Here is a 15,918-nt window from a genome sequence, read left to right as displayed (position 1 = left end):
CAGGATTACCATGGGATCCCTTGCGCTTAAATATCTTAGAGGAGAATCCATTAAGATAGGAGAGAGTTGTTTGCATTAAATTATGAATGGACATAGTCTGTTTTTATTTATATCCAACTGGCTACAGACACAACCTTAGTACTGGTGTAGTCCATTTGTGCTGATAAGGGTGGCTGGTAGTGTGGGGCATTCCCTATATTCCACCTAAGCTGGGGTCTTATGAGTATCACTGGTGCAGGGATGCCTATTCAAAGTGATGGAAAGTGGTACAGCATTTAGACTTAATTGTTGAAAGGAAAGTTAGAAACAAAAATACAATACACACTTTAAAAAGCGGCAAGCTTTAACTGATGCTAAAGCAGAATATACTTTAATGGACAGCCGAAGCAGCAATGCCAGTTGGCCCAGATTCCACTTCACTCCCACTACAAAAAGAAACTGAAACACCTACATCTCAGAACAATTCCTAAAAACATGGATTCATAATTAGGTAAAAGATACAAATTATAAATATAAATATAGATATACATGCATACTCATACAAAACAGTAGGGATGTCAATTCCAGAATTTGTTTACTATCAATAGCAGTAAAATTTTACGATCATTGATACCTAGTCAATAACAAGGCAAAAAACAAAAATTTCAGTTAACTTCCTTTTACAAAAGTTCACTTATGTAAGTGAACAATATTGTGCCTTCTCCTGTAATAGAATGCAAAATATGTTAAGTTCTAACAATAACAATAGCTTTGATACAATGATATATACATCAAGTAGTTACCCAGCTATCATTTAAGTAAACTGATACTGGCGCTTGTAAATACCAAAATACATTGCAAGGCATGAATTTGAATGCGAGACAAACATGAGGATGTCCCCAGTGTAAAAATAAAGGAGTGTGGGGGCTTATAATCTTGAGGGTCTTTCAGTATAGGGATTATAAAGAATAATTTCATTGTAAATTTATTCTTTGACTTATTCTCTCCAGTTACTGAAAATACTGCTTAAAAACAATATAAAAAATAAAAATTTAAATATTTTTGTATCTGTACTATTATATTAGTGAATTCCAAGATATTTCAGAAGATTTTCACTTACCGTAATCACTTTAAAGCTGTTTTTCTAACAATATGCTTTTAAAATCTGATTTGTAACATTTGCAGTTGCAAGATGTATCTTTGTGTCATTAGCTGGTTATACAACCTACTAAAGAATATTTAAGAGAGGACTCAAATTAATTCAAATTACAAATGTCACACATTCCTGCTGCTTTAGTTGTCCAAACCTGTCCATTCTTTTTTTTTTTTTTTTTACATTTGTACAAATGTTAAGGCTTTCTATATGAAATCAATCTTGTTAGTCTTACATTAATTTATTATTTCAGAAATCTTCTTAAACATTTTTGAGTATCTCGTGTGTGTGTGAATGGCTTTGTTATTGCCTGTGTACAAACCCAGAATTAGAAAATTAACTTGACAAATGTTACCTATAGTCAATTAATCTTAATAAATAAAATACAATACAACTCACCTATGCTATGCTTCCGTACTCTGAAACCCATTAAGGATCACAAGCAGCACACGAAGCAGACAATGATAACGGATCATTTCAAGCCAGTGCATTATTTACAATCACCAATGTCATCCACCAGCCATGAAGAACAGTGCTGGAGGTGTGGTGGAGACCTCAAGAGTCTGGGTGTCTTGACAACAGCAATTTTTTTTTAGTTTTTTGAGATGTTAGCACAAAGTGTCACAGAACTCAAAAGAATAACTAATGAGGAAAAATGTTTGCATGTTACCAATTTATTTTGTGTATTGCACTTTATTGTTTTTTATGGTTACTGTGTTATGAAAACTGCATATTATAAGAAAACAATGTTTTGTTATAAAGAATTATATGTAGAAAAGTGTATTTTGAGCACTCTTTATTGAACAACTACAATTTTTGTTGGTTGCAGTAACCTAATCTCCTACTTCCCATCAGTTCAATGTATTAACATTCATGTCGTCAACGTTTCCACCTTTCCCTAACAACATTAACCGTGAGAAAGTTGAGGATTGACTGTATATGGATAACCTGTAACAAGTGGTGTCTTATCCAAGGTTCATTAATGCCATGGAAAACCACCAGCCCACTAAATACACTAATAGAAATAGACACACTGAAAAGAGATGTAGGGATGAATGGTTGAATCTCAGGCTAAGCTTATTGTTAATTTTTCCGTCTTCTAATTTATTTTGTAATCACTACCTTATTATATAAGAAAACTACCACAAACAGTACTTTAGTTCGCTATTTGAACTGTTGAATTCCATTGCCCTCTTCAAGCTTTTTCCACTGTGTGCAGAAAGCCTCAGTGGGAGGAAACTGGAAACCTGCTTATGAATACAGTGCCACACGAGTTTTGTTTTTTTTTTTCTGCTCAGACAACTCACATGGGACACAAAAGTAGAGCGCACTTTTTTAAAGAAAGACTATATTTTCTCCTCTCTCTTCAAACACCCATTCTATGGTGGTCAAAAGACTGGAAAGTTATTACTAAGTTACCAAACAGAATAAAGTCTAGTACACTCAGCACCTAGATTCAGGAAGGATGTCGCAATACCAAGATTATTGAATCTAATAACAATACCAGTGAAATATCATGACACTTAATACCTATTTGATACAATGGCAAAAACAGAAATCCCATTCATTTTACTAAAAGTACCTCAATTATTTATCTATACTACCTTTTTCTGTAATAGAATTCAAAATATATAAATACAGTAACAGCAGCTTTAAAATAATGGTATATCTCTCAAGTAATTATAGACATATCATTTAAGTAAACTTGTATTGGTATTCATAAATATAAAAATACAATACAAGGCTTTAATTGTAATAGACAAGGGTATTCTCCCAGTGTAACAACAAGTGGGGGATGCTCCACACGTAGAGAGATTTTCAGTATAGGATTTGTAAACAATAATATTATCAAGAACTACCAGATTAGACAGTTTCTCTTCATTACCTAAAAAAATTTGATTAAACTCAATACAAAAAATAAAAATTCAAACAATATAATGCTATATTAGTGAATTTCAAGATACTGTTATTTAGGATATTTTGTTTTAAACAAACTCTTTACAGCTGTTAGTGTAACAACATGCTTTTATAAACTGGTCTGCCAGCCAGTCTGTTGGGTTTGCAACTGTAATACAATGATCCCTCGCTATATCGCGCTTCGACTATGGCAGCTTCACTCCATCACGGATTTTAAATGTAAGCATATCTAAATATATATCACGGATTTTTTGCTGGTTCGCGGATTTCTGCGGACAATGGGTCCTTTAATTTATGGTACATGCTTCCTCAGTTAGTTTGCCCAGTTGATTTCATACAAGGGACACTATTGGCAGATGGCCGAGAACCAGAGCACGTATTATGTATTAAATAGAACTCCTCAATGATATACGATATGCTTCCCACACAGTGCTTCGCATACTTGAAAGCCCGAACAGCACGTATTGATTTTTGATTGTTTGCTTTTCTCTGTCTCTCTCACTCTCTCTGACATTCTCTGCTCCTGACGGAGGGGGTGTGAGCAGAAGGGCTGTTCACACACTGCCCTAGAGCATACGGACGCTCCTCTAAAAAATGCTGAAAGACTACCTTCACATTGCTCCCTTCCTTGCAGCTGATTTGTCCGGCGGTGCTTCGCATACTTAAAAGCCCGAACAGCCCTATTGATTTTTGATTGTTTGCTTTTCTCTCGGGCGGCACGGTGGCGCAGTGGGTAGCGCTGCTGCCTCGCAGTTGAGAGACCTGGGGACCTGGGTTCGCTTCCCGGGTCCACCCTGCGTGGAGTTTGCATGTTCTCCCCGTGTCTGCGTGGGTTTCCTCCGGGCGCTCCGGATTCCTCCCACAGTCCAAAGACATGCAGGTTAGGTGGATTGGCGATTCTAAATTGGCCCTAGTGTGTGCTTGGTGTGTGGGTGTGTTTGTGTGTGTCCTGCGGTGGGTTGGCACCCTGCCCGGGATTGGTTCCTGCCTTGTGCCCTGTGTTGGCTGGGATTGGCTCCAGCAGACCCCCGTGACCCTGTGTTCGGATTCAGCGGGTTGGAAAATGGATGGATGGATGGATGCTTTTCTCTCTCTCTCTCTCTGACATTCTCTGCTCCTGATGTACACTCCTTTGAAGAGGAAGATATGTTTGCATTCTTTTAATTGTGAGACGGAACTGTCATCTCTGTCTTGTCATGGAGCACAGTTTAAACTTTTGACTAAAGGGTGTTATTTCATGTCTAGAGGGCTCTAATAATGTTAAAAAACGTATTTAGAAGGCTGTAAACAGGTTTTCTATGCTCTAACTGCAAAAATATTCGATTTATAAATAAAGAATCCTGCTTCGCGGAAATTCATTTATCGCGGTAGAGTCTGGAACGGATTAACCGTGATAAACGGTCAATAAACAGTGGGTAAAATTAATTCAAATTTCAAATGTCACAAACTCCTGGTTCTTTAATTATCCAACTCGCACCTTCCTTTTTAGCTTTGTCTCAACTTAGGGTATAAAATCAAGCTTGTCAATTTTATATTATTCTGTTATGTCACAACACCTTTAAACAGCCTTTGTTGTGCTGTTTTCAATGTGTCTGATAGGAGTAATCAGACTTATTGCTTATGCCTGTGTACAAATTCAGAATTAGACAATTAACTGGACTGACCTTGTGTGATGCAGCATATCTGGGGTCAATGCTTGTGCAAGGTTTTTAAAAACAGTGTGGCTCTGGCTTTGTAGGTGTATGTGTATGCTGCAGGAAGGTCATGCAGTCTTAGTATGTATAATGGGGAAATTGGCTATATACTTATTCACGTGCGAGTGCAGTGAGCCCATCCATTCCTCAAAAGTCTGAGCAGCAGTAGAGAAAACCCAAAAGTGAAAGTGCACAATCATGTTAATCATGCTAGTGTGGAGGATGGGAGAGGTGGCTGGGTAGCTCCATAATGGAGGTGGATAAATGGCACTCCATGCATGGGTGGGTCACTCCTGTTGAGCAATAGGAGGAGCAGAAGTGACCAAGTGGACCGGGGTCCTGCCGAACTAAAGGTAGGTGGCAAGATGTTGGAGTCCAGCTCCAAGTATGCCAGTAGTGACAGACCTGTGATTGCTGGGACAAGAGATGAAGACATGACCAAGTTCATCGCCATCTGAGCCCAGTTGAGAAGACCCATTGGGTAAGCAATGTGAGAGCGAAGGAGAGAATGTGACGATGCGGGTTTTGCTCCACGCTACCATCTTCCATTTGGGAGCTCTGAACCTGATACCGTCTGTAATGTCACGGATTAGCTAGGCAGTGAGGCACAACAATGAAGCAAGGGGATGGTGCAAAAAATGCTAAGTGCTTTTATTAAAAACAGCAAACAAAACAAAGTGTCCAAATTAAATAAAGTGCAGTGTATCAAACGTCTTCATTAAATAAATAATCCATTAAAACGAGTGAAAGGTGGAGGTTAAAATCCAATACAAAAAATCTTTTAAAAACAATGAGGTTAAAACAATGGCTGGAAGCAGTCTTTTAAAACACAAAGCACTGTGCCTTTCTTCTACTGGTGACTCCCCTGCTTCTCCCGTCCAGGCTATGCACCAGGCGAGCCACCCTACCTGCAGCTGACCTTCTCTCTGCCTTCTCCTACTGGTTTGTTTGCCTCACCGCTCCCTGGCTCCAGTAGGCTACACCTCTGGGGCTTTCACGTCCCAAATCCCGACTCCCGCTGCCTTCACTGTCCTTATGTGGCGAGCCATCCTTCTTCCAGTCACTCCTGCACTTCACAAAATGCTCAGCGGGAGCGACCACAATCGACTGTTCCTTGGGTGCCGGCCAAACACCCAGGCTCACTGCTCAGCTGCCCGCAAACCTGCGCTCGCTCTCGCTCACTCTCCTGCACTGGATTTCCTCTACCTGCTTCCAGTCTTCTTCTACTGCAACCTCCGTTTGTTTCTTACTTTCTCCCCTCTAGCCACCTCGCGCTTCTATTTATCACAGGGATGTGGATCAGCTGTGGCAATTAGCAGCCCCCTGGGAACAATTACAGATGCGGACGACTTATTAAATAGAGCAGCTCATTTTACTACCATTATAGACAATCCAAAAAGCCATTTCATTTGAAACTTACCTCAATTTTTACTTGCTACAACTGTCTTGAATGCCAACAGTGGATAGGTGTGTGGTTCCACTGTAACTCTGAACTGTATATGCCAGTTAGAAAATGGATGGATACTTGCAGGATCAACATCTTTTGATGTGCTTATTAAAATCAGAGAATGAATTTCTTTATTGGGTTTGTGCAGAAAATTGCATCAAAAAGCGATTAATCTCACCAACATTTCATCTTCCCTTAGATATTTGTGACACCACAAGTTAAACAATTACTGCTCACACATAATCCATCAATCAATGCACCTTAAAAAAACACACATGAATCTGAGCGAGCTCTATAATGCAATAAAACTGTCAATAATAAAAGACAATGTGTGAATTTGTGTACTGTTTTTTTTTTTTTTTTTTTTTAAATAAGCACAACTGTCACAATCTTGCACTGAAATTCAGAAGTTTTCACTTAGGTTTTTCTCATGTATTGTGCCATACAAAGTATTTTGTCTGCTTGCAGTCATGTAACAGTGCAGTACCAACTTTCACTCTGTGATACTGATACTGTTAATATATATAGTATTGTTACATTTTTCAGTATTCTGGTATCAGCTTCATACTGAAAATACGATATTGAGGTCAGTGCTCTATTTGCCATTTGACTTACATCTGATAAAACAACTGATCAGGTATGAGGAGAGTTCACCTTTTCTTAACCAACGCTTAATATGATAGACAGGCAGATGTACTTTATTTATCCACAAGGGGAAATTAGAAAATGGTTCCACATCCACAGATGCTAACAGTGACCAGCAACTAACCTGAAACTTTTAATGGGCATACTGAGGCATCAATGGGCTTCAAAGAGGCTGGGTCTGATCAGCCCCAAGACAGGGATATGTCACACAATCAGGGGAAACGTCCTAGGCCAAAGTGTGGCTGTCCTTAAGCTCTCATTGCCAAGAACGCTGCCTGAAAGGAAGGTAAAGTAAAAGGTACATTTCCAGAACCACCAAAATATCACAAGCTAAAGAGCACAAGGCAAACAGCTCACCAGCCAAAATAAAGAATTACAGGTCAAGACATAACCATATTTAAGCACCAGTGTGCATTCTCAGCTGTTTTATCAGAGCTCTCATTAGAACCCGGAAAACAGATGACAGTGTCAAACAAAATGTTAGGAATCACACTGTTATCTTTGTTTATCTAGTCCAAAATATTCTGGAATTCTTACTAGCATGATTGAATATTCCTATATAATCTGGGTGATGTATATAATAACTGAGGCTTTTAAACATTCTAACTTTTACAATCTCTTTTCAATATCCCTTCTTCATTTATCTATAAATTTGGTCCGTTTTCAAAGCAAGTGAGGGTTCAATCTCATCTACTGTACACTTACATTGCATCGTTTGTATCAATTCTCAATCACAATAACCCATAGTCAGAAACCAGTGTCATCTTTATACTCAAAGCTACCTCATCACTTATTACCAATTACATTAGTATAACAATGGGACCTCCACTCAATTCTTTCTATTACACAGAGTTTAGTTTTTAAAAACATCTCTTTGCTGTCAAGAAATCTAAAGTATCCACAGACCCATTTCAAGCTGTTTATCATTTATATTCTATCCCACATAAATGACATGTGTGGGGATTGTTTGATCTGGCAGGTCTTATTTTTTCATATCCTTTCTCTCTACTAACACCCCTTCTTCTTCCTCACATTTTTTTTTCTACTACATCTCTCTTTGCTTCATCTTTCTACTATAAAGGGGAGGTTTTTCTTCTTTTCTTTTGAGACACTGCAAAGGTTGTCCTTGTCTTTTGCTGGAATTCGTCTAATGCTACCCTCTGTCTGAAAATATTTCCTTTTCAATTTGATTCTTTTGGAATTGGCAAGGATCAATTAGGCATTTGGTCCTTACATTGATCATTTAGTCTATTAGAGCAAATGTGCCCCATGATCTTTGCTGTTGTCCCTTAGTTTTTACTTTCTTGAGAGAGTCAGCACAGTGCTGTTCTTCACTTGTTTACTTTTGTTGCTATTCAGAACACTGAACTCAGCAGAGCTGATTTAGGGTTTGTGTCCATTGGTGATGAGAGGAAAATACTGGATTGTTTAATATGTAAGATGTTTTTGGACTCTCAAAGACGCTTGTGTCTTTCAATAAAGATCTGATCAAAAATAAACACCATGATGAAGTATTATTCTCTTGCTTTCATGTGTTTGTTACTGTACAAAGCATTAGGAATACTTGTATGGGACAGTTTTAGTTTTTATAAACTTTACAAAAATCCAGGAACAAAAAATAACTTGTTTTGATAGCATAGAGATGTTGTACTCGCTCATTTAGAGCTGTATGATGCAGAAAAAAAAAATAATCTGTGACGTCAAATGAAAGCTGCAAAACCGGAGTTTTATCCTGGATCTAAGGAAAAAATAGCTTATAAAGCCAATGAGAAACTAAAGCTCTTGATACTTTTGGAAAGCTACAAAACCTCAATGCAAGCTTAGAATTTCAGATTCTATATTACATAATTGTTTGGTCTCATCTTCCTTCCAGCGTATTGTGTTTAAACATAAAAGTTATTCTAGCAATAAAATCTAGTATTTGTTTTTTAAATGTGTCTATAAATTCAATATAATTTTTGGTTTCTTAACAACAGTGTGTTATGTTACCTTGATTAAAGTCTAACAACATATATTCGGATTCAAACAAAAAGGAAATGAATTATATGGGAATTACAGTATGTCCTAATTATTGTTTTTGCTATAGCAAAGGTAAAAAAAAACAAAATCTCTATTACCTTGCAGCACCAATATGTAGCCCTTTTCCACATATACTGGCTACCACAACTTGGAAACATCCTCCATTTCTAAAGCCTTACATGTATTTTTGCTAGTAGTTCCCTACTCCGCTGGCTTAACGACTTTTTTTTTTTTTTGCTCCGACACTAAATTTGTGAAACCATTACTGGGAATTTAGAAATATGAATTCATTCAAAAAAGGTTGGGTTGTGGAGTATTGAGCACATGTATATGTAAATAATACTTTCTGGGTAAGATTGCTGCCTAAAATGTTTTTAAATTGTTCTGCTAATGAAACAAAATGTGAACATAATGTATGGTTAAATCAAACGACAGTGCCTCCACTATCTTCATGTCTAACCATACTAATGTTCAATTATACAATATCTTCAGTTTTAATTGAAATGTTTTATTGAGTCATGCTTTATGACACATCTGCAAAAAGTTTCAAAAAAGAAAAATTTATATAGTGATAATTATCTAAACTTGATGTTTCTTCTTTTTGACTGTATGTTGTTATAGGCCTCATTTTTCATATCTTTAAGTTAACCACAACATAGTAGTTACAGTAAACAGGGCAGAAATTTGACCAGTCAAAGCTACATTTTTTTACATATATGTGTCAAATTTATATGCATTTAATTAATGGGTGGGAAAATGTGATAAGACAAAGGATGGCTTCTACTGTAACTTACTGAGGGCTTTTAACTGAAACTGAACTTCTGCTATACAACTTTCATCCACACCACTATGCTATCAAAGTTAAACCACTGTCTACACTTTTTAATTGCAAATTCATTTAGGATAACATTGTGAAAAAGTTAGTTGCTAATCTTCATGTCCATGAAAACATTCCTAGGATAAAATAGGTTGCATCTGGACCTCTTTCAAGGCAGGTCTAAACACACTCCCACTGCCTCTACTATTTTTATTACTTCCAATTGCTGGGTTCATATTACCTTTCTCAGACTTTTTTGCTCAAGAAAGTAACTATTAATTGTCTGATTTACAAAGACAAAAAAGCTTGTAAGTTTTATCTTTTCACTTAACCCAATTTCTTTATTACATTTTTAAGTTTTCTGATACTATTTGCATACTATACTGTTTGTTTCATTGGTGAAAACAGCCTATGAAACATTGCTATAAAAAAACTGAAAGTTTGTGTTTCAGTCTTTTGCTCATCCAAATCATATCAAGCCAAATTATTACAAATGTTACCTTTTATCAAATGAAATTTTTAATAACACATCTAATAGATAATGCAAATGAAAAGATGATTTGAGATTTCCATTCACATCACACATCGATATAAAATCTGAACAAAAATAACTCGCTTTAAATGGAAATAAATTACTTAGATTAAATGTAGTAAGGGAATTCTATGGAGTACACCCATTAAATTAAACAGGTCTAAGCTTAAAACTACAATCTAGGTAAATATATTTAAATAAGCTCTAGATCTAACAAAAATGAAATAATTTCAAAAAAGAACATTAAATAGAAATTAATCTTCTTAAAATTTATATTTTTTAAATAAAAAAAACAACTTAATGATCAGTTAAATCTAACAATTCAAGAAATTAGCAACATACCTCTCTATTGTCAGAATATGAATATCCTGCAGCAGTAGGAAATTTATCCCGATTAACTTTTGAAACTAAAACTGATGGATCCTCTTCCTCCTCCTCTAACACAACAATGCATACACGACTCATCCGATCAGATTTTAAACAAACAACAAATATTAAAAATATTCCAACATGCTGCTTCTTCAGTAGTTATCCTGAGGTAGTTACCACTTTAAAATGTAAGGCAGTAAAAATCCACATGGCTGTTTCAAGTAATTCCAAAAAGAACCAAGACTCGAATTCCACACAAATCCAGATGGTTGCTAAAACAAACAACTTTAATTATTTGCATCCACCGTTTGCTAAGGCAACAATATGCTTCCTGTTTCCTCTGACAGCTTTAGTTGTTAACACTATGTTGTTCATCTGATCCCCTTACACAGATCAGAGAATCCTCACTTCTCAGTAGCCAAATAGCACAACTCTGCCCATCTAACAGCATGGGGTTTTACAAGTGGGGAGGGCTGCTCATCTGGACAGATCCGTCATTGTTTCTAGTAACATGGTAGCATAGAGGAGGGGAAAAAAAAAAAAAAAAGAGCTTAGTAAGCAGTAATCCACGTGATCTAGAATGTGCAGAAACAGGAGATGCAGCAGCGTAGTTTCAATTGCAGTCTTTCTCAACAATTAGGCAGCACCAGTTGGACAAGGTCATTCTTATCAAAGCTACTGTACTTTTACCTTTCAATTGCATGATCTATTTAAAAAAAAAAGAGAGAAATAAAAAAACAAACCTGCACCATTTATTTTACCACATTCAATACAGAATGAAACGGTTTTGACTACAAAGCAAGGCTAATTCCTTAAGCTCAGCATGAGAAAGAAAAAAAAAAAAAATCAAGCTCTACTCTGTAACATTTAAGTTGCAGCACTGAGAAACAGCTCATTTCTACCCTGCAAAATGATTATGTCTGCGTCCTCCGATGGGAATCCTGCAACCGCAGAATGGAAAATATTTTGAGTCTGCGTGACGAGTTTCTGCCGAAGAAGCACCCTCTGCTCTTAAAATGCAGCACCAGCTACTGCAACTGTCCTGATAGCTGGAATTTGGTGGGGGAGGAGAAGCAGCACCTATTATGAAAATGCAGGCACATTTGCAATCCTGTTCTGGTAAGAGACTAGCAGTTATGAACTTTTACAGCATGGTATCTCTCAACCAAAAGCCATAAAGTTGTGAGCAACCAACACTGCTTTCTGTGAATTTAGCTGAAAACCTTAACCATCTGGTTTTTATTACAGCTTGCTTCCCATCCTACTCTTGATGTATATAGTATAAAGTATTCTTTCTTCTAGCAATTAGTATACTGTACCAAGAAATTTAACACAAATTGGAAAATCCTTTCTATTTGAACATTTAACTTCTGGAATCATGCAGCATTAATTTCAAAGTAGTAGTACTGATCAGGAAAGCAGTTGAAGCAGTGAAGACTAATCACATTACAGTGCACATGTTACAATTTCATTCAGGAACTTACTAAGTGCAAAGTAATGTTGGGTGGGTTTCCATGGTCATTTTATTCAGTGCCAGCACTATGACTAATTTTCTCAGCTCCAAAATGCTTAAATTGAAGAGGAAGAAGGGAAAAAAGGAAAACCTGTATTTTTTTTTCCACTGGTAGCCGCAAAGAAGGCAGGGCCTTACTCTTTCTGCTGACAAATACCACACTGTACAACTAACTCAGTCAATTTTAAGTGATTTCATGTGCAAGTTGGAACAATCAAACTACAGACACAAAATTAACCCTTAACTGGTCTTTCGATTTTCATAACAAATCAAATTTTTATAAACACACAAATCAAATTCAAATGTATTTAACGTAACATTTCACTGCTCAACTCAATTCAGTGTCACATGAGAATTGACAACAGGAGCCAGTCCTTTGTAGGACCCCTCATGCACACACCTAAGGAAACACTCAAACTGGTGCCAATTTGTAATCACCAATTAACTTAAAATAAACTCATTGGAAATGTGGGAGAAGAAAACAATGCAGTCACGGGGAGAACATACTGATTTCACATACTGTTTGGGTACAGGCTTCAAACCCAGAATGCTGGATCTGTGAAATGGCAGCACTACCTGCTTTGTCACAGTGCTGCCCACAAGTTATATGTGGAATTCAAAATGATGCATATGACATTTTTCACTTCAGACAGTAGTCTAAGGTCAGCAGTCCGATTATACGGTTTCTGATTTGTATCTGCATGTGTACATGAAAAATCTTGGCTTACAGTGGATCTACTTTAATGAAATTTGCCATAATTACTCATATTTCATTGAGCTTTCTCGAAAACAGCATTGTAAAATTTCAAAGTCACCCACTGAAAAGCACTGTTGAACAGGTCTGTCTTAAAACTGAGAAACATTCTGTGTGACTTCAATTACAGATCAGTCACGATACTTGTGATCAGTAATAAATTGTCACTCATAAGGGTTATCATTGACAAGCATGCTGGTTAACCTACAAATAGGTGTCCTCGTGCAAAAGGATTACTTCATCTACCACACATTGTCAACTTCTGTGACTGCAAGTCAAGCCTTAGTTTTAATAAGTTTAGTCTTGACACTTTACCCCATTTTCTTCATTATAGCCATGGGTGGTTAACATTTTTGTGGGAGCACTGGCCCCTATTTCTACAAGAACTACTTAAGAATACAACTTAGATTTTTTGTGTTACTAATGTTATTTTGCAGTTTTAGAAAGGATATCAACTAATTCACAATAATGGCCTTGATTTACTGAATGTACACTCTTGAAACATGGATCAAAAAGTGAAGATATACAAATAAGTTCCCCTGTCTCAAACTGAGAATTATTCAGTAACCTATTAGACCCTAAGGGTTTTTGGCATTATTAAATTACATATTTAAAAATGAACAGCTATTATTCTGTGTATGTAATAAAGGTGCTTCAAAGACTGAAGAGTAGTGAGAAGCAAACTTTAAATTTTTGTGCCTCAATCTGTCAACAATCATTGCAACATGTTAAGATTGCATATCCCATAGCATTACAAAGTTTTATTGTTTGACAGAAGGTGTCTCCCTTTACGGAAACATTTAGTCTCTTACACTTAAGCGCTCTCTCAAAACACGTATTGCAGTTGCAGTTAAATTTTTGTTTTTTAGAGAAAAAAAAAAAGTTTTTAATTTTTTTTTTAACGTGAGAGCAGAAGTTGTGTTCTCAGACCCAAGACAAACTCAGACCAACAGCATACATTTAAGCTACTATAGTATAATATACATATCATACGGGCTTTGAAAGGAGACCCCCATTCCATCTTCCAAAACCATTTACATCTACATACAGCGCATCTGCTTACTTTGAAAAGGAATGACAGCTGGTTGTACATGAAAGAAGTAATTTCGCTGTACTCTGAACATGTGACAGTACTATTACTCCTACTACTACAAATGCATAAACAAAAAAACAATTATCTGAGCGGCAAATGTGGGGATGTTTTTCATTGACTGGTAAGAAGTATCTTGCTAAATTAGAAGGAAAAACAGATGGTGGAAAATACAAGCAAACACTTCCAAGAAAATATGTTTCAGTCGGCTAAAATTGGACAAACGTTAGTTTGAGTACAAAATTACCTCAAATGCAAAGCCAAAGGAACACGGGGTAGCGCAAAGACAAGAAGGTAAAAAGAGACTCTGGCAATATTTATGTAAATACCATATTTTTTTTTTTTTCCCCCCTAATAAAAATACAAATGCCATGTTGGGGGAAACATTAAGTTGTGGATTTTTGAGATAAAATTCAGCTAACAAAATTTCAGTGAAGAATTTCTTATTCAGTAAAATTAGACCACTTTTGAATGCTCTGAATAAAATAAATGTCTTGAAGAACATCAGATCATTCAAATGCTTTTGATGCTGCTCAATTTCTTTACAATCTTCAATAAACAGTGTTCTGTTTAAGGTCCGAGTTTTTAAAACTAAATTACCGTCTTTAGGGGACTTCATCAGACTCCCTGCCAGTCAGATTGGTAGAAATCTAATGTCACAGAAATTATTTCACAAGACGACAGGTGTTTGTCAAAGGGGATACTACTGGAAGGGCTATGCTTCATAAACTAGAGGGTCATGGCAGATAGCTAAGCTAACAGAATAAAACACATGGTGCCTACTTGACAGTGGGACCATGTTGCCCTTTTAAAAATGAGATCCATGCAAAGAAAAAAAAAAACACAACAGATATTGATGCAATCAAACAGCCAAAAAAATCTACTAATAATCTTCTGAACAAAGCACTAAATGCAGGTTTCACATTCATGCTAAAATGTTTTACTTTTCTGATAGAGACACCACGAAAGAATAATTACACATATTTAAACTAAAGAGTCTCATGGAATCAACCTATCATTTATTTGTAAGCAGAAGAGAACCTGAGAAACATTTCTGATATTGTATGATGTAATCTTGTTTGACTGATTAGTAATTTCTACACCCAGATTAGTCAATTTATATATCAAGAAATTAGGAATATATAAAAAAGTGTAAAGGTGGAAACCATGTGACCTTAGGCAATGAACATATATGCACTGATGTAGTCCTCCATGGACATATTCTCTAAACTGCATTATAAATAAACACAAATCCCCCACTTATTATATGGAGTTTGAAGATGCTATTTGGATCAAGAGGTTGAAGAAGTCTCTGCATAGGTACAGACATACTCGAACACTAACAGATCACATGGATTCTTTCTCACTATGAAAATAAAAAGCAGTTAGTAGATGACTAGCTAATTCTGATATACCACAGTAGTCAACTCTGGTACCCCCAGTAGCTGCAGGTTTTTGGTTTAACCAAATTTTTATTTAAAAGTCATTTATTTACTACTAAAGCAAAATTCTTTAAGCAGTTTTAGTTTAGTCGTTTGCTGCAATTCAGAGAACTTGATTGCCTATTTTAGATTTAAACAGCTGTATTAAGGTTTTGATTGTTACCCTTTTTTTTTTTTACCCAGCAAATCAATTAATAATAAGGTGCAAATGACAAAGGAACCATAAGCTCTCCAGCTAACAGGCTTCCACTTAAAGCTGTACACAAGCATTATGAGGCAAGGATCTGTGTTAATACATGTTTGAGATCAAAGGGAAGGACCAAGAGGTACAAATCTGCTCTGGACCATAAAACAACTCAAAGGGTAGGAAAGTTAAATCTGTTGTGATGGAAAGTTTGTGAAGTAGGACTGCAAACATTTCTCCTGTATCGGGTTTGACTCACAATGCCACATGCCTCACAACTTGTGAAAAGTGATGACCTAAGCAAGCTATGAAAGTTATTATGAAAGAACTTCCAAGCTTCTGGCACATTCCCTTTTCAATAGC

At 36.3% G+C, this 15,918-nt stretch overlaps 1 protein-coding gene across 2 annotated transcripts in view; it reads right to left on the bottom strand.

The window, feature by feature from the left end:
* The window catches only part of ankrd28b (ankyrin repeat domain 28b), a 167,833-nt gene that overhangs the window by 85,774 nt on the left and 66,141 nt on the right, over positions 1 to 15,918 (bottom strand). The window contains exon 1 of one of the 2 annotated variants that reach the window (XM_028818208.2): positions 10,546 to 11,021. The exons of the other annotated variant lie outside the window; for it this stretch is intronic. Coding sequence (XP_028674041.1) covers positions 10,546 to 10,668 — 123 coding nt within the window. The 5' untranslated portion in view covers positions 10,669 to 11,021. Of the gene's footprint in view, positions 1 to 10,545; positions 11,022 to 15,918 lie in introns of those variants that run through there. 2 annotated transcript variants of the gene reach the window in all.

The sequence above is a fragment of the Erpetoichthys calabaricus genome, chromosome 13, assembly GCF_900747795.2.
Source record: "Erpetoichthys calabaricus chromosome 13, fErpCal1.3, whole genome shotgun sequence".
NCBI classification, from domain to species: domain Eukaryota; kingdom Metazoa; phylum Chordata; class Cladistia; order Polypteriformes; family Polypteridae; genus Erpetoichthys; species Erpetoichthys calabaricus.
The sequence above is the reverse complement of the archived record's forward strand: the minus strand, read 5'-3'. Positions and strand labels throughout refer to the sequence as shown.